Raw genomic sequence first — 27,245 nt, 5'->3', positions numbered from 1 at the left:
AACGGATGAAACGCAATGCCATCCGGCACGATCCGGCGCTAATGCAAGTCAATGGGGAAAAACCGGATCCGGCATTGCATTTTGCCGGATCCGTTTTTTCCAAAAAAAGCCGGATCGCGCCTGAAGGCAAAAAACTGATATGTGAAAGAGGCCTTAGGGAGGTGGAAAAAATTGCATATGTTGATGTTGGACATTCAGCAGCTGCAAATGGAGTAATTGGAGAAGTCCGTGGAAGAGGACAAAAGCAAGCCATTTTTCTGGCAACCTACGTGTCAGCAGGGGCGGGTGGGACAAAATCCTTTGAAACCCATGCATGGTTCATTTTAATGAAGGTTAGATCATCAACATTTTGGGTTGACAGACGGGTCCTTTTTTCTGTCAGGATTGATCCAGCAGCACTGAAGACTCTTTCAGATAACACACTAGCAGCAGGGCAAGCGAGCTCCTGTAAGGCATATTGTGCCAATTCAGGCCAGGTGTCAAGTTTACTTGCCCAATAGTCAAAGGGGAATAACCGGTGAGGGAGAACATCGATAAGGGAGTACTTTGTTACCATAGTTGACAACTGCTGTCTCCTGTCACTTTCGATCGATGCAGTATTACCAGTCGTGTGAGTGGTACTTGAAAAATCAGTCCACAACATGGTCATGAAACCCCTGTGTCCAACGCCACTTTAGCTGTGTGCACCACGAACACCTCTTCCATGTTGCCCCTTACGGCTCATGGGAGAAACATCACCGCTGCTGTGCGCTGGGAATGCCTCAAACAAATGGTTTACCAGAGTTGCTTGTTTGTTAGCCAATATTAGCTCTAGGTTCTCCTGTGGCATGGTTTTGGAATTTGCCTTTATAGCGTGGATCCAGGATGCTGGCCAACCAGTAGTCATCATCGTTCATCATTTTGGCAATGCGGGGGTCCCTTTTTAGGATCTGCAAGGCATAATCAGACATGTGGGCCAATGTTCCAGGTGTCAATGATGCACTGCGAGTGCTGGGTGGAGGAGCACTTTCTGGCAAATCAACATTCCTCCAGTCACGCACAAACCCTGTACCTGACCTTGCCACGCCAACATTTTTTCTTGCCCCTAAGCATCCTCCTCCCCAAAATAATCATCCCCATCATTCTCATCTTCTTCCTCCACCTCGTCCATGAGACTTCCTTGAGCAGACAATGGCTGACTGTCATCAAGGCTTCCCTCCTCCTCTTCCTCCTCGGCTGCAGACGCCTGCTCCTTAATGTGCGTCAAAGTTTGCATGAGCAGACGCATAAGTGGAATGCTCATGCTTATGATGGCGTCGTCTGCGCTTACCAGCCATGTGCAATCCTCAAAACACTGAAGGACTTTACAGAGGTCTTTCAGCTTCGACCACTGCACACCAGACAACTCCATGTCTGCCCGCAAACTGCCTGACCGTGTATCCTCCCACAAATGAATTACAGCCTGCCTCTGTTCGCACAGACTCTGAACCATGTGCAGGGTGGAGTTCCACCTTGTTGCAACGTCGATAATTAGGTGGTGCTTGGGAAGGTGGAGCAATCGCTGCAGCTTCTGCATACGACTGGAGTGCACAGGCGACCGGCGGATGTGCGAGCACAGTCTTCGCACCTTATGGAGCAGGGCTGTTAACTCCGGATAATTATTGAGGATGAACTGCACAGCCAGGTTCAAGGTGTGAGCCAGGCAAGGTATGTGTCTGAGTTTTGCAAGGGCTATGGCTGCCACAAAATTCCAGCCTTTATCACTAACTACCTTGCCTGCCTCAAGATGTAAACTGCCCAGCCATGACTCAGTTTGTCGCCGCAAGTAGTTGGCCAGTACCTCCGCGGTGTGTCTGTTGTCGCTCTAACACATCATCTTCAACACAGTCTGCTGACGCTTACCACTAGCTGTTCGATAGTGGGACACCTCGTGTGCAACACTGGCAGCTGCGGATGGAGTGCTCGTGCGACTGCACTCTGTGGACGAGCTTTCGCTTCTGGAGGAGGGTCGAACGCCTACAGCCAACTGTTTCCTATACCGAGGGCTAGACCGCACTGTCCCACCGCCGCTGTTCCCTGTGGACCCTGCATCCACATTAACCCAGTGCGCAGTGACGGACACGTAACGTCCCTGGCCATGCCTACTGGACCATGCATCTGTTGTGAGGTGCACCTTTCCACTCACTGATTGCTTGAGTGCATGGACAATGCGGTCTTTCACATGCAAGTGGAAGGTTGGGATGGCTTTTTGCAAAAAGAAATGCGGACTGGGTAGGTCATAGCGTGGTACTGCGTAGGCCAGGAGCTCGCGGAAAGCTTTGCTTTCAACCAACCCGTAGGGCATCATCTTTAACGAGATTAGTTTGGCAATGTGGGCGTTCAAAGCCAGTGTACGCGGATGAGAGGATGAGTACTTTCTTGTCCTACTCAGAGTCTCTGGTAGGGTGAGCTGGACTTAAGAGCTGCATATGGTGGAACTAGCGGTGGACATGGCAGACAGAGAGGGTTGGTGATGGTGGTGTTGCTGATGGCCTAGATTCAGTCTTTCGTAGCAATAACATTGTGATTCCATGACTGCTTTGCCCTTGCGACAACACCTCGACATTTGCTGCTGGTGGTGTGCTAACCGGTGGGCTTACAGTGGGGGAAGCGATGTAGCATTGCTGACTACCTTCATTCGGAGCAGGTGCATATGTGTACGTGAGGTTTGGTAGTCCGTCCACGCTTGCAAGTGCATGGTGGTTAAATGTCTAAGCATGCAACTGGTATTCAAATTTCTCAGATTTTTCCCTCGGCTAAAGGTCTTTGCGCACTTCTTACAGATAACCTTTGCCTGATCATTAGGATTTTGTTCAGAAAAGTGCCACACTGCACTCTTCCTACTATGGAAGACATTTTGAGGCCTTGCACGCTGTGCTAATTTGACCGTCTGGCCAAGCTGTCCTGCAACTCTTTTAGTTTTTGTAACCAGTTTTTGGACTGCTACGGTCCAGCCAGATAACAGCTGTTGCGATGTCGTTGCCTGCTGCGGATCCTCCTCCTCCTCTTCTGAGCTATTGGCAGTGGCACCCTCTTCCCCAATGGATGCCAATCTGGGTCAACAACTGGGTCATCCATCACCTCCTCTTCAATTTCATGTGCACCTTCCTCTGTCACCGTGTAAGGTGGTATAGTATGCGGGAAGGGGCACCCGAGTTTCATCAGGGTCTGATTCTGCCTCAGTACACTATGAGGGCAATGTAGTGCTCTGAGTGTATGTACCAGCAGAGAAATCTAACAGTGGCTGTGCATCAGTGCACTCTATGTCAGATTCATCTTGGCCTGCGGAATTCACGACATGACTTGATAACCCAGGCATGGTATGTGAAAAGAGCTCCATGGAGTAATCTGTAGTGTGGCCTGCCGCATCCTTCACTTTTGGTAGGGATGAAGGACACAAGGAAAGGTGTTGTTCCTGACCAGGAGCCTCCACTGACAACTCAGTGCTTTTATTTTTTGAAACTTCAGAAGAGGTGAGAGAGCTGGAGGCTGTGTCAGCAATGTACGCCAAAACTTGTTCCTGAAGCTCCGGCTTTAAAAGCGGTTTACCTACTCCCAGAAACGGGAGCCTTTGAGGCCTTGTGGAGCCAGACGATGATGCAGGCTCAACACCTTCTGCCTTAGGTGCTATTGTACTTTTGCCACTACCAACAGTTGCACCACCAACACCACCACCATCAGGACCAGCTGGCAACCCCCGCCCACTTCCACCATACTTCCTCATTTTTGTGAAAATGTACCCAAAATACCACCAGCTATGTGGTACTGTAAAACAAGGTAGAAGGTGTATATAGTATTGGTGAGAATTTGAATCTCACTAGAGATTTGAGGACGCTGAACTAGTATCTCAGGGCTAGTAGAGATTACACCTCAATGTAACAGGCTGAAATTGGATGGTGTATGACAAGGTGGAGGGTGTATATAGTATTGGTAAGAATTTGAATCTCACTAGAGATTTGAGGCCGCTGAACTATTGTCTCAGGCCCAGTAGAGATTACACCTCAATGTAACAGGCTGAAATTGGATGGTGTATGACAAGGTGGAGGGTGTATATAGTATTGGTGAGAATTTGGATCTCACTAGAGATTTTAGGAGGCTGACAATGATGCTCTCAGTCCAAGTGTGGATGCAGGCAGCCTAATAAGCAGGACTGCTGCCCACAAAAGGGTGGAAAAATGAATGCTTGGTAACTGTGCAGAAAAGAGGAAAAGTATTTTTGCTTTTAAAAAAGCAGTTTGCACAGCAGTGTGCAAACAGCAATGCAGCTATCAGGGAGCCTTATAAGGCAGCCTAATAACCAACAGAGCTGATGCACAAAAATATAGCCTCCCCTGTCACTGCACACAATCTGTTGTGTTGTACAGTGGAAATCGCTAACAGTAGAAGCAGTTTTTTGGTTCTTCTTCCCTGCTTAACGCTCTCCCTTATTCTGAATCAGCAGCAGCAACCTCTCCCTAATGCTAAGATCGGCAGAAGTAAGATGGCGGTCGGTGTGCACGCCCTTTTATAGCCCCTGTGACGCTACACAAAGCCAGCCAATCACTTGCATGCCCTTCTCAAAGATGGTGGTGACCTATGCCTATGTCATCGCGTTGCCCACAGTGTGCGTCCTCCATCATTGGCTGAAAAAGGGCGCTGGAAGCATAATTTGAAATGAGACTTTGGCGCTCGGGTCGCCGACCTCACGCTATGGTCGGGATTCGTTTCATGAAACCCGACTTCAGCGAAAGTCGCCGACTTTTGAATTTGACCGACCCGTTTCGCTCAACTCTATTCTTCACAACAGTATCACGGACCTGCCTGTTGTATTTCTTGGTCTTCATGATGCTCTCTGTGCTTCAAACAGAACCCGGAGACTATCACAGAGCAGATGCATTTATACGGAGACTTGATTACACACCGGTGGATTATATTTATCATCATTAGTCATTTAGGACAACATTGGATCATTTAGAGATCCAAAATGAACTTCTGGAGTGAGTTTGCTGCACTGAAAGTAAAGGGGCCGAATAATATTGCATGCCCCACTTTTCAGTTTTTGAATTTCCAAAGAAATTTAAAATAACCAATAAATTTCGATCAACTTCACAATTGTGTCCCACTTGTTGATTCTTCATCAAAAATTTACATTTGGTATTTTTATGTTTGAAGCATGATATGTGGGAAAAGGTTGAAAAGTTCCAGGGGGAGTCGAATACTTTCGCAAGGCACTGTATATGTATTCTATGTTTATATATCTATTCTTTCGCTTGTGTTTTAACCTGTCATTGGGCTCTATTATATGTCGGTTTTGCAAGCCGGTGAGAAAATCTCGTCATACAGATAATTAGATGCGAGAAAATCGCATCCTCACATTCCAATCGGATGACATACGGATCACTGTTCATGAAACATTTGTGCGATTCTGGTCCGTTAAAAATGGACTGATTTTTAATAGCTTATGTGTGACTCCAGCCTATAAGGGATAATGGGTCAGAAAAGCAATGAAGGGAAAGTAAGGAAACCAAACAAAGGAAAAGATAGGAAGGAAGAGGAGAGAAGGAAAATGAAGGGAAATTAAGATCACCTTAACATAGTTGCACAACAATTAACATACCAAGTGAAAAACAACATAAAATAAAGTATAGATTGAAAGTATTCTGGCAAAGTAATAAGACAATATAAAGAGGATTCTCTTGCTTGGTGACAAAATTATGTTCGAAGAAGACCACTTGGAATTATGTTTAGGTAGAGAGTTATTCCTTAAAGCTAAGGACATTTCAAATGAGTTATGAGAGAACATAATATCAATTATGTCAGAAATAGAGGGAATATCCATCGATTTCCACTTTGATGCAATATAAGTTTTTATGACAGAAAAAATATGTAAAGAAACTTGTCTAAATTTTTGAGGGAGGTCATCAGCTTCCAGAAAAAGGAGAGCCAATTGGGGAGAAATCTGGATTGGAGATTCATATATTTTATTCATTAGTAAAGACACATCTTTCCTAAATATTGAAAGTTTGTAACATTCCCAGTATATGCTTTGAGCCCATTTTCAACCCAAAAAGTACAACTGGCTCATCTTTAATAATACCAGCCCCTTGCATTACCCCACCTCTACTTTGCTGGCGTCAGTGTCAAAGTGGAGGTCTGTGACTGTTACTGACCCTGCTATGGGAATCGTCATGACAAGCACACCCGTGTGGCTGTTGTGGTAACTCATCAGTGCCCCAGAAACGTGTCACAACGCACCCGTTGGTGTGTTTTAAATGCCGCTATCAGAGATTTTAAACATCAGAAAACTGATCAGCATCTCTTAACAGTATAAGACAAGTGTCGAGAGGAGCAAGCCGTTACGACTAAGAAAATACAACTGAACTCTGAAATGTTACAATATGCAAAATGGTGGTGCTTCTTATAATCCATGCGTCTTACTGCTTACCGAGGTAGGTGGCTGCGGTGAAGCGGGTTCCCAGGGTCGCTGCTGGAGGAGGCAGCTGAAATTTCATCTCCTGAGATCTTGGAGCCAAGATCTTAATCTGCGCATGCGCCGCCCCTGGCGGCCATTTTCCCCGAGTCCACTGCACAGGAAAACATGGAACTGCGGGGGCTCTGGCCTTTCACAAAATGTCGGCAGAGCCCCCGCAGTAAGGTATATACGCATTATAAGACGCATCCCCATTTCCCCCCCAAAATTTAGGGAAAGAAAGTGCGTCTTATAATCCGAAAAATACGGTACTATTTTGTTTTTTTGTCTTTAGTGTCATATTAGCTTTTCTAGCTTTTACAAACTAGAAAAGCATTATCTATTAAAAAAAAAAAAATACAGAATGTAAGCATCCAAAAAGTAAAGATAGCAAACAGAAAATTATATTGCACGTGCAGATTTAACCAGCTTATTACAAGTACTGCATCATTCATAAAATATTTATTTTACAGAACATCTAACACGAGACCATAACATTAAACTTAAGCAAATTATTACAGTGTTAAAATAGTTTATTTTTATTCAGCCAAAAATCTAAACAAAAAAATGCAGTGAAAACATTAGAACTAGACCCCCCCAGCGACACAATGAACAAGAACCAGTAACACTACTCTGAAATGCCTGTGATTTGCAAGGAGTCCATTCATTCTAAACATGGTCATAAATAATCTATCCAACACAGAGGAACATAAGGGAATGATTTGTATAGGATTCATTATAGAATAATAGAAATTATACACTGTAAGAGAATACAAAACATAGCAACACTGGAAATTTAACAAAGTCATTTTTTTTTTTGTTTATTTTTTATGTTAACACTTTCTCTGAACACGGCAGCAGCCAAGACACAGTAACATGCCTTCTTGTGCCATCGTGACACATTGCAGCCAGCTAGGAGCTTGTTCTTTTAGCAATGTTAAGTAAAGAGCAACATTCACATCTGCAATCCGCACAAAATCCCAGCACTTCCTTCACTTAGATGGATTTCTGTTTGGTAAACATTTCTCAGCTTGGGGAAAAAAAAAAAAGAAGACGACAAAGGAATGCTATTTAAAAGAAGGCAAGTTTGGTACTTTTATACTGATGTCACCAATATTAATGTTTCTTGGGATCTCTGGAAGGTTCATATTCTTTACGGCAGACACCGCCCGTGCTGGAGCGCCTGCTAATCCGGCCTACGTGCAGAGTGGAAGAAAGAGAAAAACTAGATTAATATTTTTCTTTACTTCACTTCGGTCTGAATGGTTGTGTGGAGTCACCTGGATTGCATGAAATGGATTAATATGAATTTAGGATTAGACATGGCACAAAGACAAAACCGCATGAAATGTCAATCTGAACATTAACGTGATTATGAGGATTATGAGGTGCTCGGATGTTAATTACTTTATGTTCCTACCAGGGGATGCTAACTTATGCCCCAAACTGCTCTGATCTAATTATTTCATCTTTTCGAGAGAGAAATTTTTATATTATCAGTAAAGAAGGCCAACAAGTCTATAACTGCTATTCTCTTTTATGTTATTACATACTTTTTTGCAGCTTGAGAAAAAACAAAACAGTGGTAACATGTGACTATATCAACAATGCAGTCTACTCAGACTGATCAATGTAACAATTCTTGGCTTTTTTAGTAAATACACCTGAAATACATAGATATCGCGCACCATCATTACACTGAAGGAAGCAAAACCATACAATGAGCTGAAGCCAGAATCATTTCATAAGGTTATCATTTACGCACGTTAACACTTTAGTATACAGTTTACCTGTAATGTTTCTGCAAGGAAAGGGCCTATAATATAAAGCAAATACAATAATCCAGATAAATGTAACAGTCACTATTAATCCTTCCCATGGAAGGTGGAAAGTTGGCAAGTAGACAAAGCCTACAAGGTTTATCTATGCTGACACGATCATAGATTCCCATAGTCAGAACAATAATAATCCACTATATAGTGTATACTCCTATACACTCTGTATATAATGCTTTGTTATTAAATGCGTATGGTGCTGTATTTTTAAAATTCAGATAGTGAAACACTCAAACAGCTAAAAAGGTCTAGTATTTAAAGGGAATCTGTCAGTAAGCCGTGCATACGGGCATGCATGTCAGAGGTGAACAAAATGATACCTTGATACCTGCGATATGATGTCTTATTTCAGAGAAATCAAGGTTTTTGCTATATCTAAATGAGCTGTTCAGGTCTATGACTGACCGTCTGCTCTCCTGATCTACATGTCTCACACTCGTAACTCGTACTTTCATTTAAAATAATCTCTGGAGACAAATTCTCAGGAAGATCTTTGTCCGTTCCGTAGATCTTAACTGTTAATGTACATATTAAGAAAAACTGTAGATTACTCTGAAATAAGACATCGGATATAACAGATACCAAAATAACCTTTTATTCAACTGATCCTACAGACAGATTCAATTTAAGAGGCAAAGTATAGTTTATTGTAATATTTAAAGAGGTTGTCCACTAGGACAACCCATTCTTGATAAAATTGTTTGGCCCCCATAAAATATTAAAACCTATACTCACCTCCTGTGTCGGCACTTGCTCTCCCCGGGGCTCTCGTGAGATGTTACACCGCTATCGTCACTGTCCCCACCCTCTTGCTGAATTGAGCATGAACAGGAGGAAGTCAGAAAACAGATGCAGCCCGGACTTCCTCGTCATGTTCGATTTGTCCGAAGGCTTAGACAGCGACGCCAGCATTGAAAAGGTGTCGGCATCACTTGTCACAATACTGCATGAAAGCCCCTTGGAGAGAGAGTGCCGACAGCGAGAACGGCATGGGCACGGGACGGGAGTATAGGCTATATTATTTTATTGGGCCAAGCGAAGGATATGACAAGAAGTTGTCCAAGTAGTGGACAACTTCTTTAAGTCCCGAAAACATATAAGACTAAAGTTGGATGAAACCTGTCAATATCAGCGGGATTGACAACAATCTAATGTATATGGAGGCCTACTGATAATCCCCCAAACAAATTATGTTGTAAAAAAGGACTGCTAGGTTGGCCTTCCACCAGCCGATCATTTTGTTCAGGACCAGAGATAAGCCAGTGCCTAACGAGTCTGGTAGTGGCTCTCTCAAAGTACACAAGAGCGCCTGGCAGTGCAGAACATACCTGTGTTGTGGGGAGTCAGGGGAGATAGCCATTACGGACAGGTACTTCATATGTATGTCTAAAACCCACCATGCATAGGAGTGTTCATTCGTAAGAAACCTCCTGTTCTTTATTAGAAGCGCTGCAAGACATGTCTGAGTGGCTTATCACAGACAGAAGAAAGGGATCAGAAGTCCAAAATCAGACATGCAGGATCCTCATATCCTCCAATAATCAGTTGTTCGGAACTCCCATACTTATTAGACAGTTAGCCGAACCCATCAATAATAGTGGGTTTAGACAGTATTAGTCTAATCTGTATGGGGAGACAGTCAGCTGAAAGCAAGAAATAGTGATTGTGTAGCAATTCACATGAATAAAATCTGGAATTGGGGGAGGTGACATCATTCTGAAAACTTTAAATTTCTGTCCATTCATGTCCCATTAATGATGAGCATCCAGTAATGAAAAACGGTGGTATGCTTATAGGATATATTTATATAATTATTCATTACACACAAAACCTCAGTGAATTTAACAGAAATTTTTCGTTCTGGTGAAACAGTAAAAATATTCCTTCATCATTTAGCCAAAAATAAAAAATATAATTTTCTGAATTGCCGTTTCACAAGTCAGACTAAGGAACAGGTCAATGAGGGTTTGACAAAACGAGATAGACAATCAGTACACACAATCTAGTTCTAATGGGATGATGCCTAGATGAAATGGGGATGGGAATGGGTTCTGATAAATAAGCACGATAAGCTAGCTACATGACTCAAAAAATGAAAATTTGAGAAAGAAAACAAAATGAAGTCGGCAAGTATATAAAAATGAGGCCAAACTGGTAGGAGACTGGTACAGACATTTGTTTTGTATTTTATGCTATGAAATAAGAATAGTAATGTAGGGAAATGATAATATACAGCATTAAATTCTTAGGCCAGATCCACAAAAATGAAAAAAATAAAAATAAAAAAAAAAAAAAAAAAAGACTACAACAGTAAAATCTCAATAAAGATCATGTCTATCATGGTATTTTAGGCATGCTGCATGCATACAATAACTATACAGTTCTTATACGTTATTGTATGTTTTATTACATTATAGTTTTTGTAATAGCCTCAACTGAAAATCAGGTTGTGATTTGGCTATGAATGAACCTCCCTAACTGCACTGATCCTCATAAATGTCTGATGTGACTGCTGTACCGTTTTTTTGGCTAAAGCGCAAATCTAAGGCCTCATTCAATTTGCCACCATTCTTAAAAGGAAACCCTTCATGTTCAAAATTCAAAATAATTCTTTGTCAGCAGGAAGAGCTAATTAGGCTGATAAACAGTTCTGTTTAAGGGTGTGACGGGGCCATTATATGCCTCTGTCTCTCTAGACAGTGTTTGTACCACGTGTATGGTTTTATTATAGTTTTGAGACTTTATTAATATGAGAATCTGCATAGAGTTTCATAGGCAATAATGTACACAGTTAATGTAATGCATTGTGATTAATGTATAATGTTATTTGTGTGTAGTGTGTAGGGAAAGTCTAGGGTTAAGTTTAGAGTATATAAAGCATAACATAGGACTTGTGGATTAAGTTAGAAAGGGGGAAGATTTAGTTGGGGACACATTATATATATAGAAAGTTCAGTGCATACTATTTGAAGGTAGTGACAAGTTAAATAGGTGAAAGGTGAAGTTTGCCCAGGTACCGACTGCGGAGGCAGACAGCAGAAGGAGATGGCTGGTGACTCGTCCAGCCCATAGTGGGAGGGGTTAGAGCCAGTAGAAGGCAACTACTTCATGGTTTAGTCAGTTAGTGAGGAGAGTTCATTGGTGACCGCTGTTAGTGCGACGTCAAGGTGCAATAGGATGAAAAAGACGGCGTGGAAAAAGACATTCTGGCGGCATGAGCTCCACAAAACTCCCTATGGACATTCCTGCAATGTCTGGAGCTGAATGCACGAGTCCGGTGCTATGGAGAGCACAAACAATCCTTCCATACAGCGGAAGATGGCCGTGGAACCTGGAAAGGGAATTGTTGCGGATCTTGGGCATACTGCGGAGCCAGATAGGTAAACCCTGGGGTTGGCAGGAGGATCAAGCGTAGGGGTAATCCGTGCCGAACGCGAGAACAGGAGTGAGATGTTCTGTCTAGACGAAGCAAGTGACGGAGGGTGCTGTGCACGTGTTAAAGATGGCTGTACTTGAATTGCTCAGTAAAGACGAACTTGTTAAAACAAACTGGGTGCCCCCTATTGAATGTGCAGTTGTTCCTGGATCCTGGAGACAGTGAAATCCCGTGGCCAAAACGTGAATGAAGTGCACTGCACTTATAGCACACTTAAACTGGGACATTTATTTGTGGGGTGCCAAGGTGTGGGAGAACAGCTCCTCGCCCATTAGTAACGCCCTGTGCACCTTAGGCTGGTTTCACATTTGTGGATGGAGGGCTGCGGACTTCCTGTGAAGCCCCGCCCCCTGCCGCGCCTCCTCCTGTTAGCTCCGCTTATTTCTGCATGCGGCCTGCGTACCCTATCTTTAACATTGGGTACGCAGGCCGTCCAGCAGTATGCGGATGCGGCCGCATGCGTCGTTTTGACGGTGCGGCAACCCGCATAGAACGCATCATGTTGGAATTTTATGCGGGTGCCGCATCGTCAAAACGACGCATGCGGCAGCATCCGCAGACTGCGGTACGGCCTGCGTACCCAATGTTAAAGGTAGGGTACGCAGGGCGTATGAATCAGCATGCATAAATAGGCCGAGCTAACCGGAGGAGGCACAGCAGGCAGCGGGCTTCACAGAGAAAGTCCGCAACCCTCCAACCGCAAATGTGAAACTAGCCTTACACTGTAGGAAAAACAGTTGTACAACTTTACAGTAATTGATGTAAAGCTCATTTTGGGGTGCCTCACTCAATATTTGAACATAATGCTTGCATGAGTATACATACAAAGATATCATAATTTATTAGACCCAGTGAATAGATCTACAGCAGCATAGGGCCTAGTATAACTGTAAATGGTAAGGGTGTAACGAGGTTTTACGAGCAGTCAAAAGAGATGGGTGGGAAAGACTGCTCACATATCCCCACCGCAGGGGGGTAGTTTGGAAGATAAAATAGAGACCAATTATCTCATTCAGTGTGTCTGGAGATATGTGAATCTCCTGTGTGTTGGTCTGTGCTAAGGCCTAAAGAACCGGATACTATCCTCTGACCGGTAGAAACACGCAGTATTGTATTTTATTTTTGTGTTTTCACTTGGTGCCGAAAAAGGCTATCTTTTGTTTGCTTATGATTAATCAGGTTTATGGAGTTTTAATAAATCGGCCTGGACATTTTAATGATATCGCTTCCTGTGCCTACCTCAACAAAAATAACTAACTTAAATCATACCTGTTGTGTCTGTTGACTTTTCAGAATAAGTTGTGGTGAACGTACATGAGGAACTTTATTTTAGGCTATTGTATGACTTTTATGCTGAATGTTTTACCCTCTGCAGGATCTAATATTCAGTTGTCTCTAGCCTAGTAAGTGGAAACGAGTTACTATTATGTCTAGTAAACACTGCACACAGACTAGATCTCTGGAACTAGTTCCTGTTCTTTGGTCTCATGTTCAGCAAAAGCATCAGGATGAAGGCAATCATACAGCAGTATTAAGCAGTAAAGTTGTGAATCCAGCTCTTGTGTGAGATAAGCACTTACTAGACAGCCCTGTGTCTCTCTCTTAACATTGCTCTTCAATAGGCAACTGTAATCCTATCCCTCAATGAGCTAGCAGTCCATCTTGTTTTGAAGAAGGATTTTAGCTTTTTATTAGAGTGATGAGAGACGAAAATGGGGCGTATAAGGACTGGCTTCTATGTAGATAGAGAAGTCTATTTCTCCAATAAGATACAATATAAAGTTTCTTGTATTCAATTGTTCTATTAATTTATGCAGTTGGTTGAAATGATAGTGACTCTAGGGTACTACAGTCACCCACAACATAGTATATAGAAAGAAAATTATCAATTGATCTAATCATATTATCATAATGTGTATGGATAATCTGATTTTAATCATGTGAAACCATTTCTGATATTGAACACAAACATTCAGTGTAATATTGAATTATAGCAATGAGAATGAAATCTATATTTAAGATTTGTTGTCATAGTCTGGATAACAAAATGAGTTTTTTTTAACCATAGTGTAAGCATTATTGTGCAAAAACTATTCGCAGGACATGTTATATAATGGAAGTGGCTGAAAGTGTTGGCCACTCTTAAAATTGTTCCAGAAAATGAAGCATTTCTCCCAGAAAACTATTGCAATTACACGTTTTGTTATACACGTTTATTTCCTTTGTGTGTACTGGAACACCACAGAAAAACAGGGAAAAAAAAAAAAAAAGGTAAATTGGACATAATTTCACACAAAACCCCCAAAATGGTCCAGACAAAATTGTTGGCATCCTCAACTTAATTATTTAAAAGGGTGTGCAACTAAAAATTAACTGAAATCAATTATTTTCTATAATCATTGACAAGCTTCTTGCACTTCTCAACTGGAATTTTGAACCACACTTCTTTTGAAAACTGCTCCAGGTCTCTTATATTTCAAGGGTGTCTTTTCCCAACAGTAAGATATCTCCACAGGTGTTCAATGGGATTTATATCCGGACTCATTGCTGGTCACTTCAGAACTCTCCAGCGCTTTGTTTCCATCCATTTCTGGGTGGTTGTTGAAGTATATTCGGTGTCATTGTCTTGCTTTTTTACGTCTTGGTGTCAGCAGTGGGGTCCTTCTGAGAATCCTGCCATAGCGTTCCATTTCATTCAAATGTCAACAGATAGTTTGCGATGACACTGATGCACCCTGAGCCTGCAGGACAAATTAAAATTTCTTTGGAACTTGATTGGAACTGCTTATCCACCATCCGGACTATCCTGCGTTGCACCTTCATCAATTTTAATCTGCTGTCCACATCTTGGGAGCTTAGCTACATAGCCATGGGTTTTAAACTTCTTGAATATGCTGCACACTGTGGACAAAGGAATATCAAGATCTCTGGAGATGGACTTGTAACCTAGAGATAGTTTATATTTTTCAACAATTTTGGTTCTCAAGTCCTCAGACAGTTCTTGTCTCTTCTTTCTGTTCTCCATGCTTAGTGTGGCACACACAGGCACACAATGCAAAGATTGAGTCAACTTCTCCCCTTTTTATGTGATTTCGGGTGCGATTTTCATATAGCCCACACCTGTTACTTGCTACAGGCAAGTTTGAAAGAGCATAACACCCTTGAAACAAAGCCATTTACCCACAATTTAGGAAAGTTGGCTACAATTTTTTCCTGACAAATTTTGAGGCTGTGTGAAATTAGGTCCAATTTGCCTCTTTTTCTCAGTTTTTTTTGTGCTGTTCAAACACAGTCAATATGGAAATAAACATTTGTATAACAAAACATGCCTAATTGCAATTATTTTCTGGGAGAAATACTTCATTTTCTGGAACCACCTCAAGGGTGTAAACACTTTTGGCCATGACTGTATATGCGATCATGGATTTGTATACTGTAATATATATGTGACCATTGATTTGCTGAGTCACTTTGCATCAAATGCTTAATGGGGTTTTCCAACCAAAGATATGCCAAGAGCATCTTATCAGTAAGAATCCAACTTAAAAATACACAAGGTATTGTGGTCTCTTCAACTTTATTTTTCGTCTTTTAGACAGTGTCTGGATGGTAGTGGCATTGTGTCAAACTTTGGAACGGTCGTATAAGGTGCAAGTCTCATCTCATGACAAGCCTGAGAGGGTGCAAATGCCATCACTACTGCAAATAACATCCTGAACTACTATGTGTGGATAGCTGAACAGACCTGGCCAAACAGGGGCCCACAGGTTACATCTAACCCTTTTGGATAGAAGCGTGTTGGGGTGGAACTCTTGGTCCAACACACTGTGTGTATGGGGGGGTGGCTGTGAGAACCATCACAGTTTGTGTGTGGTGTGTTGGAAAGATGTGGAGGCATCACACGGTTTGTGGCAGACCTGTTTTTTGCGGGCATCATTCTCTGTACAGTATTGTAAATCTGCTAGATGTCTCATTAGTACACAGTGTGATCAAAAGCTTACTGAAGTGGAGTGAAAACTAGTCCAGAAATGAGAATTACCTTACATCCTTGGACTGTTTTTTTTAAGCTATGCACACATTTTAAGGACATTTTTATAGTGAAGAATTCATTTTTATTGATGGAAAAGACCCCATAGTATATCATTTTAATATTGACATCTTAGAAATAAAAACTACTGAAAACTGACAAATGTTAATTACACAAAAAATAAGTAGTGAACAAAAGAAAAGGCATTATACTTTGCAATGTATAATTAAACATAAGTTCTTATAACTAAAAAAAAAAATAAAAATCAGCAGGAATATTGGCTGTGTGGCTGGCAGTTTTAGAAGTTTAGGGTCAGGCTAGCATGTCTGGCCTAAATATAAGGTCATTGACGTCATTTTGTTTCGTCTTTCTCAGCGTGTCAGGTATATTTTGGCAGAAGTACCTTTGTCTACCTGTCCTATCTGGGAGATGGAAAGATAAAACTCTGCAAGAGAGAAGAATGAAAGAAACTAAAAAAGTTTAAATGAACAACTCCTTCCCCGGGGTCATCTAAGAACAAATCCATAATAGAAGTAGGAAAAAGTACATTCACATCTAAACACAGTACAGGCACCCATTTTTTTCCTCAACATACAACTATACCTATGGGAAGCGAATACGGACTGTCATCAAAATGGCAGCCATCATGAGTATAGATGAAGGGCAATATGACATGTAACTAAAATACAACCACCAAAAGGATACAGAAGGGAAAGTATCAAAAACATATACAAAATGAAACGGTAAGTAAGCCACGAACAGAAATCTTTAGATCTTGCTTGAATAAATTTGACTTTGAGAATGCCAAAAAAAAATGCCAACACAGGGAAGGATCTATTAATTCATTCATAAAATGATTAAAGCACTCCGATTGCATGATCTTGGTCTAAAAAAAATGTGAAATAAGCCTCTAACATTATCAAAAGACTGACAACTCAAGTGTTCACTTGATTGGTTCGGTCAAAATGTTCTTTGCCCATCTCATATCACACTGCCAACTTGGATTTCACACAGGCTCTGATTTTCCGGAAGAAAAGTGTATAGAGATTTCTGATACTGAGGATAACATATTGGAAGCATATTATCATTGATCTTTAATCTTTGCTTAGATTTGTGTGTCAGATGCTCTCTTTCCAACAAAACTCTGTAAGCAGTGACAAAGAGGTACCAAATATGAACATCCAATGAATTAAGTGTTCAGAAACACCAGATTACTTGTAGGGCACAGTTTTACCAATTACTAAATGTTTAATATGCCCCCCAAAAAAGTTTGGCTTCACCAGTATCAATGTCAGACAGGTAATATAAAAAGGAGTTGAAGCCAGAAAGGCCCACCACACAATACTGGAAACCTGATTTTCACATTTCCAATTACAACTAATAGGACCTTTGTTAGACAGATTTCCAGATTCATCAGATACCTCAGCAACAGGACCTCCTGATATGTCCCGAATCTCTCCTTTGTCACGTTAAACATTTTGATTGGAGAACCAGACCATGACATCATTTGAGATAAACTATCACACTAGTTTATTACAATTATAAATGTACAATACAAAATTATTATATTGTGGTACCACAAAAAAAAAAATCTATGCAAAAACCTTTATGCCCAAAATAGACAAAAGTATTCTAAGAACTATACCTTCATTGGCTAACCAAAATAAATATTTGCAAGATTTCAGAGCCCTACAAACAAAGATGAATCTACATGTGCATACTATAGGGAATGAACGGACAGCCTGTGGGAATACATTTCTCTGGACTGCTATACAGTATGACAGATTTAAGTCTTAATGCTGAAAGGTCATTTTAAGCACAGAGAGAAATCTCAGAATTCAAGAGGATAAGAATGTTGAAGTCTTTGACATTAGGACTCAAGCTAACACCCGGATTCATTACTCACTTCATGGACACACTTCACACCTCCACCAGAATGACTTCAGATCACCAAACTCCTAAGCCTTCACTCTCACCTACTCTCTATTTGTAACACAATTTTTTTATAACCATGACTTCTTTTTAGGTGGCATCACCCCATATACAAATCTCATGCTGCAACATCTCTTAAATGTTGTGCTCTTAACTAGTCATTCACTTGTAAACTGGCCTCAGGAAGGAGCTTCTGTGCTCAAAGCTAGCACATATTTTTCTGATTAGGCCCCCCCCCCCCAAAATTATCACTTTTAGAAAACTTGTCTTTTTGGCATAAAAGTATTCCCATAGATAACAATTATCAACTGATGAATTAAGAAGCATATCTGCTGATTTCTCTATTTCAAGTTTGACATGAGACTTTCGAAAATTATTCTATCACTAAACATTTGTAGGCATCACAGAAAACACTACTTAATGTGATGATCTCAGCAAGTACAGTCGTGGCCAAAATTTTTGAGACTGACACAAACTTAGGTTTTTACAAGTTTACTGCTTCAGTGGTTTTATTTAGATTTTATTTTAGTCAGATGGTTCTATGGCAACTTCTCTGGAATTCACTACCCAGGACAATTTGATTAATTCCCAATACCCTCAGTTTTAAGCATGCCCTAAAATCGCACTTCTAAAAGACAGGGTTATTGCCTCACTTATGCAAATATTTCAGTTTTGCCCATCCAAAATCTTTTTCCAAATCTGTTCCCTCATAACATCTGTTCACACCCCCTCAATGCACTTAATAGCCCTCCTGTGTCTGTCCTCTACGTTTCCTTCACAGCAAAACCTTCCAAATGCAAGCACCACACCTCAAATCAACTCCAGGCCATTTATCTGCTTAATTGAGAATGACATAACGAAGGGATTGCCCACACCTGTCCATGAAGTAGCCTTGGATTCAATTGTCCAATTACTTTTGGTCCCTTTAAAAACAGGGTGGCACATATTAAGGAGCTGAAACTCCTAAACCCTAAATCAAATTTTAATGTGGATACCCTCAAAGCTGAAAGTCTGAACTTCAACTGCATCTGAATTGTTTTGTTTAAAATTCATTGTGGTAATGTCTAGAACCAAAATTAGAAAAATGTTGTCTCTGTCCAAATATACCGTATATACTCATGTGTAAGCCGAGATTTTCATCCCATTTTTTTGGGCTGAAAGTCCCCCTCTCGGCTTATACGTGAGTCATATAACGGGGGGATCGGCGGGGGAGGGGGTGCGGGGGTGTCAGATCATACTCACCCTTCTCTGCAGCTCCCCTGCTTGTTCCATGTTGTCGGCGCTGCTCTCTTCCTGCTTCAGCTGTCAAATGGTACCCGCTGATTAAATATGCGCATATTTAATGAGCGGGTACCACGTGACCGCTGAACCAGGAAGAGAGCAGCGCCGACAACATGGAACAAGCTGGGGAGCTGCAGTGACAAGCGCCAGGACCCGGTGAGTATGAACGGGGGGAGGCATATTCACCTGTCCCTGCGCTCTGCTGTCTTGCGTCCTCTGCAGTGACATTCAGGTCAGAGAGCGCTATCGCTCTCTGCCTGCACAGTCACTGCAGAGCGCAACGCTGATGAGCAGGGGGCAGCGACTGAGGTGAGTATACAGGTTTTTTTTTTTTTCTTTAAGGGAGGCAGCGGCAGCAGCAACTTGATGGGGCCACACACTGTGCAGCATAACTGGGGCCACTCACTGTGCATCATAACTGGGGCCACTCACTGTGCATCATAACTGGGGCCACACACTGTGCATCATAACTGGGGCCACACACTGTGCACCCTCGGCTTATACACGAGTCATTAAGTTTTCCCAGTTTTTCGTGGCAAAATTAGGGGGGTCGGCTTATACTCGGGTCAGCTTATACTCGAGTATATACGGTATATGGACCTAACTGTAGAAAGCTGCCAATCAGTGATGTGGGCGGGTTATATAGGACTCAGCATTCCAAGCTCTACTAGATCTGCAGCAGACAAAACGGATTGTATAAAAATGACAGCAAGGAAACTGGCAAGTGACAAATTGCTGGAATTAGGGGCGCTGTCTCTACATTATGCTGCTCTCAGATATTTCATTATTTGTCCTAAAAAAGGTATTGACCCACCTGATTCATCTTCTAGAAAACTATATTTTTAAATATACATGGATTTAAGAGCTAGCTAAAGACTTTAGTTCTTTTTGACTAGTCCTAAATATAAATATATATCAAATATATATTTGATATAATCACACACAGATGATCCTTTCTCAAATAACGCCTTCCATAAGGAGAACAAAGATCAGCACAGATGATAATGAATGAGCTGTTTTGTTTTTTTTAAAGGACACCAAAGTAACAGTCCTGCAATGAAGAATTAGTGTTATATGAAAGCACACCATATGATAAAGTTAACACATACGAATGCACTACTTTTGTATTCCAACAGTACTTATTATACTTATTACTTAACATGTTCACAGCAATTATTCTGTTTGTTCTGCTATCTCTATACTTAGAGGTGTTAATGTGAACTTCAAAATATGGCGAGTGAAGCTGTAGAATGCATGCAATATCAGCACAGAATACTATACATAATCACACCTGTGTAATTAAACATTATAGATACCTATATGCAAATCACAAGAAGTTTTTGCAACAAATAAAATAAAGTTTTAACAAGCAAGAAGAGGGACAGTGATCGCAAAGAGAAGGTGTGAAAAAGTGTTTGCCCCCTTCCTAATTTCCTATTCTTTTGCATGTTTGTCACACTTAAATCCTTCTGTTCTCCAAACAAATTTAAAACATTAGACAAGGATACAATACAATTCAGTTTTTAAATGAAGGTCTTAATTACTAAAGGAAAAAGAAATCCAAACCTACAGGACCCTGTGTGAAAAGGTGAGTACCCCCCCACACTCTTTAAAACATAAGTTATCTGTGGTTTATCGCATCTTTGGGAAGCAGAGTTCTAATTCCCTAGCCACACACAGACCTGATTACTGCCACACCTGTTCTCAAGTAAGAAATTACTTAAATAGGACCTGCCTGAAAAACTGAAGTAGACGTAGACCAAAAGACCCTTAAAAGCTAGGCATCATGCCTCGATTCAAATAAATTCTGGAACAAATGAAAAACAAAGTAATTGAGATCTATTAGTCTGACAGCGCCGGCTTGCCTGAGCTTTCACTGCAGACATTAGTTGCATCAGCCAGGAAATCCAGTGCCGTCAGCACCCAGTGATGGAAGTGGGAGCATGTAAAAACCAGTGGGAGGAGGGGGCCGGGTACAGTGCACTGCGCCTAGTGGCCTCGCCAAGGGTGCACGTGCACCCCAATTAGTTTTCATTAAACTTCTGCAGAACAGAATAACAATCAGAGATTAGAAGATTAAAGATGCGATTTTTATAGGGACTATGTGCTTATTATATATTGTCATGTTGGGATGATGAACTCCCTTTAAAGCCAGAGGACATTTAGAACCCTGCAGTTATTGAGTCATAGCCCTCGGGACTGACTGAGAGCCAGCCCCAATGATGAGTCAGCTGTCAGTCAGTGCCAAGTGCACGGTTACAGTTGCCGCTCTCTATATGCAGTGACTGAACCGACTCCATCTCCATGACTAAACGCCGAACACTGCCGAGGAGAATAAAGCTCATTTCCTTCCGACAGCAGTGCTCGAAGTGCCAGCGCCAAACAGGTTCAGAACGCTATTTACCTGCAGATTAACCCCATATCTGCAGATTAAAAGCATTTTTTTCTCATGATATGTTACCTTTAAGGCATCTGCCCTTAGGCTGCGTGCACACGCTGCGGATTCCGCTGCGTTTCCGCAGCGTTTTTGGCCGCTGCGGACCCGCAGCAGTTTTAGCTGCGGTGTACAGTACCATTCAAATGAATGGGAATAAAAAACCGCTGTGCCGACGCTGCGGAAAAATCCGCGCGGATTTGCTGCGGTTTTGAATCCGCAGAAAGAATTGCATGTCAATTCTTTCTGCGGAAACCGCTGCGGGTTCTTATCTCCACCATTGTGGAGATAGTGAATCCGCAGGACCAAACCGCAGGCAAAACCGCAGATAATCCGCAGGTCTTTGGACCTGCGGATTATCTGCGATTTTTGCAAAATCCGTGCGGATTAATCCGCAGCGGATTCCGCAGCGTGTGCACGTACCCTAATACTTATTTCCATATAGTTTATCTGTTTTGACTACTGTACACACAGAAGCCATGGCACCAGTGTTAACAATGAGGTAGGACTCATTCTATAATGCACAGGGCAGAGAGAGATCTGTCCTGCCTGTAATGCCCTCTTTGCTTAGGATGACTGCATTTGAGCTTCAAAATCAGAAAAAAGGGGCTATGAATGGAATTATTACAAATTAAGCAACACACAATCCAATGCAAAATATGGATATATGAAACATCAAAATGAAATCAATGTTAAAAAAAAATAAATAAAAAAAGTTTTAGAATTGGCATCTCAGGAAGGAACAGACAAGTTTTAAAGGGATTCTGTCACCCTTTTTTTGGCCTTTCAGCTGCCGGCATAGACATCGGAGGCTTATCTACAGCATTCTGTAATGCTGTAGATAAGCCTCCGATGTAACCTGAAAGAGAAGAAAAACACGTTATATTATACTCACGGAGGTGGGCGGTCTGGTCCGATGGGTGTCGCCGTCCCGTCCGTCGCCCCCCTTCTTCATGCGATGACGTAGTCTTCTCCCGTCCTGTAATGGCTCCGGCGCAAGCACACTGCTCTGCCCTGTTGAGGGCAGAGCAGAGTCCTGCAGTGCGCAGGTGTCGGGAGAGGTCTGGCGCCTGCGCACTGCAGAATTCTGCTCTGCCCTCAACAGGGCAGAGCAATGCTCTTGTGCCGGAGCCATTTCAGGACGGGAGAAGAGGACGTCATCGCATGAAGAAGGGAGGAATCGGACCGGACCGCCCACCTCGGTGAGTATAATATAACTCTTTTTTCTTATCTTTCAGGTTACATCGGGGGCTTATCTACAGCATTACAGAATGCTGTAGATAAGACCCCGATGTCTATGCCGGCAGCTAATAGGGCAAAAAAAGGGTGACAGATTCCCTTTAAGCCAGTGGAAATCATTAAACCATTTAGTCTATGACCATGTATTTTCAATCACAGGGATTACTTTTGACATTTAGGATTTCTAATGTCACACTGATTCTTATTTACTACCACCATAGAAAATACATTTACTGGTCTTTCTAACACTTTTATCTATCCATTAAGACTTCACTCTATGCATTCTTGCCCTAAAATGTAAGTACAATTTTCTCTTCGCAGCCAGACAAGGTGATTAATTCATAAGAAAGGTGAAAAGGAAGAAGTGACCGTCTCTAAAACTTCAGGACTTTTGAGATCAAGGCTCAGAGCTTTTCGCTAAAACTGCAATGATAAAAAATCAAAACCTACTTTTTGCATCAACAGAGACAAGAAGAAAACCAAATATACAATGTTGTGCCTTGTGCAGGGTCTGCGGAGGAGGTACACAATCTTTGCTTCAATCAATGCCATCTCAAGTTTCTTTCCTTAGGAGTATTGCGGTTGTAACCAGTTGTTATTAAAGTTGAGCGAATTTATTTGAAAGGAATTGCATTTTTTCTTCGGATTGTTTGTACTGTAATTCGCTTTGCACAAATTCATGTGGCCGTCGTTTTACTGTACTGTAGGGAGCCAACAAAAAAATTAAATACTCACCGCCCAGCCACATCCACTGCACCCTCTCCACCAAATGGTCTTCATTGCCTCTTCTTACCACCACCAAACACTGAAACCCAATGCCTCTTCAAGGTAGGCTGGGACGATGCGCATTCTAAGATTACGGAAACATATTGAACATGCCGTTCAAGCTTCCGAAGCGCTTTCTAGGCTGGAATTCCGGCAGTGTCAAGGCTAAGGGTTTCAGTGAGTGGCAGTAAGAAGAAATGACAAGAATCATACAGGGAACAATAAGCAGCGGAGCAGTAATTGTTTTTTTACCAGACTCCAGAGCATTTTAAGGGACATTCAATTCGCAGAACATACATGCACTTCAAATTGAATTTCCAGATAAAATCCGGTGGATTATGCAAATTCAAATCTCATCAGATCCATTCATCACCTACAATCATCCATATCTAAAGGATAATCAATAACTACGAGATGAGTTGAATCTGGCTAATGAGACCATCCCAATTATTGCCATTGGAGGTGTAGGATTTGAATGTTGTGGTGGTCGCTCATGAGCACTGCCGCTCTATTCAATCATTTAGTGAAAGAGTACATCTGTGATTATCACTTCTTCTGGGGTTTCAGAAGTCAGATCACCTATTCTGCGAATTCTGCCTCACTGCCCTCCAGCATCATTATTAATGTAGACAGTAACTAATACTGTAGCTATGACATGTATACAAGTGTACCACTCTTCTGTAGATCATTGGTCAGACCTTCTTGTCCTTGCCAGTGAAAGATTTGTCTTCCTGTGCTGTGTAGTAAAGCTAAGTGGTTAGAGTAGAGTTGTTGTAAAAGTGTTATGCGGTTTGCTGTAGTACAAGTTTATTTTCTGGTCCCTGTTCCCTTTTAGTTTAATCCTCCCTGCTCCTATCATCCTCCTTCATTGTTGGTTAGGGCTTTTGTATGATAGAGATTTTGTTATCCTTGTCCTTTTCTTTGTGTCTTGTTTACCTTACATTTCTGTCCCAGGCCTCATGAGGTGTGGGAGGGAACAGATCAGGGGTTAACAGGAGCATAGTAAGGTCAGGGACTCGGGCCTCTCTACCTTCAAGAGTACCCCTGGAACTGGGATAATTAGGGTCCCAGATCCAGGGACAGTTTGAGGCCCCCCTTCCTTACCGAAGACCATCACAGCGCGACACAAATGTGTTGGCATTATGCAGTTGGCATGTAAAGTTTTCCTGGCATGTAAAGTGTTTGTGGACCCAGTAGCAGAAGTTGTACCTGCCGATGTCTAGAACAATTAGAAGCCACATGCCATTAAAATGTTAAGTTACATAATTTCTACATAGTGCAAGTCTGAAAGTTGACCAGATCTTGGTCGCTAAGCTCTGGTTCAGGAACTGGTTGGTTCTCCTCCGATTACTGTCAACATGTGGAAAATTTTCCTGTGGCAGTAACTGGGGCAGTGTGAGAAGGGGGCTGACTGACTGCTCATCTCCATAATTAAGCCAGTCCCTTTCTCTGGCTGTACAATCGATGTGATAAAATAAAGTGGTTGGCCTCTTTTCTGTTAATGCTCCATTAACAGAAAAGTACAAACTTTCATGTCTCACAAAATGACAATGATGGCTACTCAAAACAAAAATAAAAAAAAAGTTATGGGCCTCAAGTCATAAACAGAAATCCTTAGAGGGTTTCTCAATTTTTTATTTTTAAATCACTGGGCTGTACCTTAAAAAGGAGAATGATAACGACGACTAACCAAAGGAATCTCCTATTTCTGCTCCATACTTTTTCTTAATTTCATGCAATATTTTCTGGGACTGAAATAATTTGGTGTTCTAAACATTTATATACCTTAAAATTTTTATATGACCGTATCAGGGGGTCCAGACTGAGTATGGATTTATTAGTTAAAGCAGTGAACCATAACAAAATGTGGCTTCTGCTGTGGGATATTTGGCGGTCATGTAGCAACCTGGCTATAAAGGATTACATACTATACAACAAAGGATTCCATACTAACAACACTGGAGGCACCTGAACCTTTCCCCCAAAATAACAGCTTACTGCAGGGGGCAGGGGTGAGGGTTGTCCAAACCAATAGCCGGAGGGAAGGAGGTTGTTCTAGATGATAATGATGATGTAATATTTTGTGGTATCTGATGATATAATATGGCTTCATAAGTACAGGAACAATGTATATGCAAGCTCTTACCTCAGATTTTTCCAATTTTGTCTGAGCGTCAATCTGAGTTACGATTTCATTCATATTGGTTTCTAGAACCATACCGCCCATCACCATTTCTGCAAGGATGTTATGTACCTAATAGGAAAATGGAAAAAAGCCATTAAACATCCCCCTATTGTACTTCATACAAAAAACTTCTGGTAGGAGCATAATTCGTCGCCTTCTTGTTCTCTACTATACTATTTATAGTATTTCACCATACTTTACAAAAGTTTTAGGCAGGTGCGGAAAAAATGCTGAGAAGTAAGAATGCATTCAATATCTGAAGTGGTGAGAGAGGTAAAGAAGAACCCCAAGATCACTGTGGCTGAGCTCCACAAATGTAGTAGGGAGATGGGAGAAAATTCCACAAAGTCAACTATCACTGCAGCCCTCCACTAGTCAGGCCTTTATGGCAAAGAGGCCCGACAGAAACCTCTCCTCAGTGCCAGACATATGAAAGCCCAAATAGAGTTTGCTATAAAAAAAAAAAAAAACACACATAAGGACTCCCAGACTATGAGAAATAAGATTCTCTTGTATGGTGAGACAAAGATAGAACTTTTTGGTGATAATTCTAAGAGGTAAATGTGGAGAAAACCAGGCACTGCTGATCACCTGCCCAATACAATCCCAACAGTGAAACATGGCAGCATCATGCTATGGGGATGTTTTTCAGCTGCAGGGACAGGACGACTGGTTGCAATTCAAGGAAACATGAATGCGGCCAAGTACAGAAATATCCTGGATGAAAACCTTTTCCAGAGTGCTTTGGACCCAAGACTTGACCGAAGGTTCACCTTTCAACAAAACACTGACCCTAAGCACACAGCTAAAATAACAAAGGAGTGGCTTCAGAACAACTCTGTGACTATTCTTAACTGGCCCAGCCAGAGCCCTAACCTAAACCTAACCTAATTGAGCATCTCTGGAGAGACCTGAAAATGGCTGTCCACCAACGTTCACCATCCAACCTGATGGAACTGGAGAGGATCTGCAAGGAAGACTGGCAGAGGATCCCCAAATCTAGGCGTGAAAAACTTGTTGCATCATTCCCAAGACGACTCATGGCTGTACTAGCTCAAAAGGGTGCTTCTACTCAATGCTGAGCAAAGGATCTGAATAATTATGACTATGTGATATTTCAGTTTTTCTTTTTGAATACTTTGCAAAGATTTCTACATTTCTGTTTTTTTTTTTCAGTCAAGATGGGGTGCAGAGTGTACATTAATGAGAAAAAAAATGAACTTTTTTGAATTTGCCAAATGGCTGCAATGAAACAAAGAGAAAAATTTAAAGGGGTCTGAATACTTTCTGTACCCACTCTATATAGGCTGGGCTTATAGGAGATAGTAAATTTTAGCATACGGTACAGTTAGGTCCATATATATTTGGACGGAGACAACATTTTTCTAATTTTGGTTCTAGACATTACCACCATGAATTTTAAACAAAACAATTCAGATGCAGTTGAAGTTCAGACTTTCAGCTTTCATTTGAGGGTATCCACATTAAAATTGGATGAAGGGTTTAGGAGTTTCAGCTCCCTAACATGTGCCACCCTGTTTTTAAAGGGACCAAAAGTAATTGGACAACTGACTCCAAGGCTATTTCATGGGCAGGTGTGGGCAATCCCTTCGTTATGTCATTCTCAATTAAGCAGATAAATGGC

General features: G+C 41.6%; 1 protein-coding gene across 2 annotated transcripts in view; it reads right to left on the bottom strand.

Moving 5' to 3' along the window:
- Positions 1 to 6,909: 6,909 nt before the first annotated feature.
- Positions 6,910 to 27,245, bottom strand: part of AP3S1 (adaptor related protein complex 3 subunit sigma 1) — a 106,501-nt gene continuing 86,165 nt past the window's right edge. Inside the window, exons 5-7 of one of the 2 annotated variants that reach the window (XM_073553211.1) lie at positions 25,562 to 25,669; positions 16,168 to 16,209; positions 7,504 to 7,662 (exon numbers count right to left, since the gene is read on the bottom strand). In XM_073553211.1, the coding sequence (XP_073409312.1) occupies positions 16,183 to 16,209; positions 25,562 to 25,669 (135 nt within the window). In that variant the 3' untranslated portion in view covers positions 7,504 to 7,662; positions 16,168 to 16,182. Of the gene's footprint in view, positions 7,663 to 16,167; positions 16,210 to 25,561; positions 25,670 to 27,245 lie in introns of both variants that reach the window. The other variant, XM_073553182.1, reaches the window with a different exon arrangement.

The sequence above is a fragment of the Dendrobates tinctorius genome, unplaced genomic scaffold, assembly GCF_039654945.1.
Source record: "Dendrobates tinctorius isolate UK_male_01 unplaced genomic scaffold, ASM3965494v1 ptg000003l, whole genome shotgun sequence".
Classification (NCBI taxonomy): domain Eukaryota; kingdom Metazoa; phylum Chordata; class Amphibia; order Anura; family Dendrobatidae; genus Dendrobates; species Dendrobates tinctorius.
This window is presented reverse-complemented; position numbering and strand designations above follow the sequence as displayed.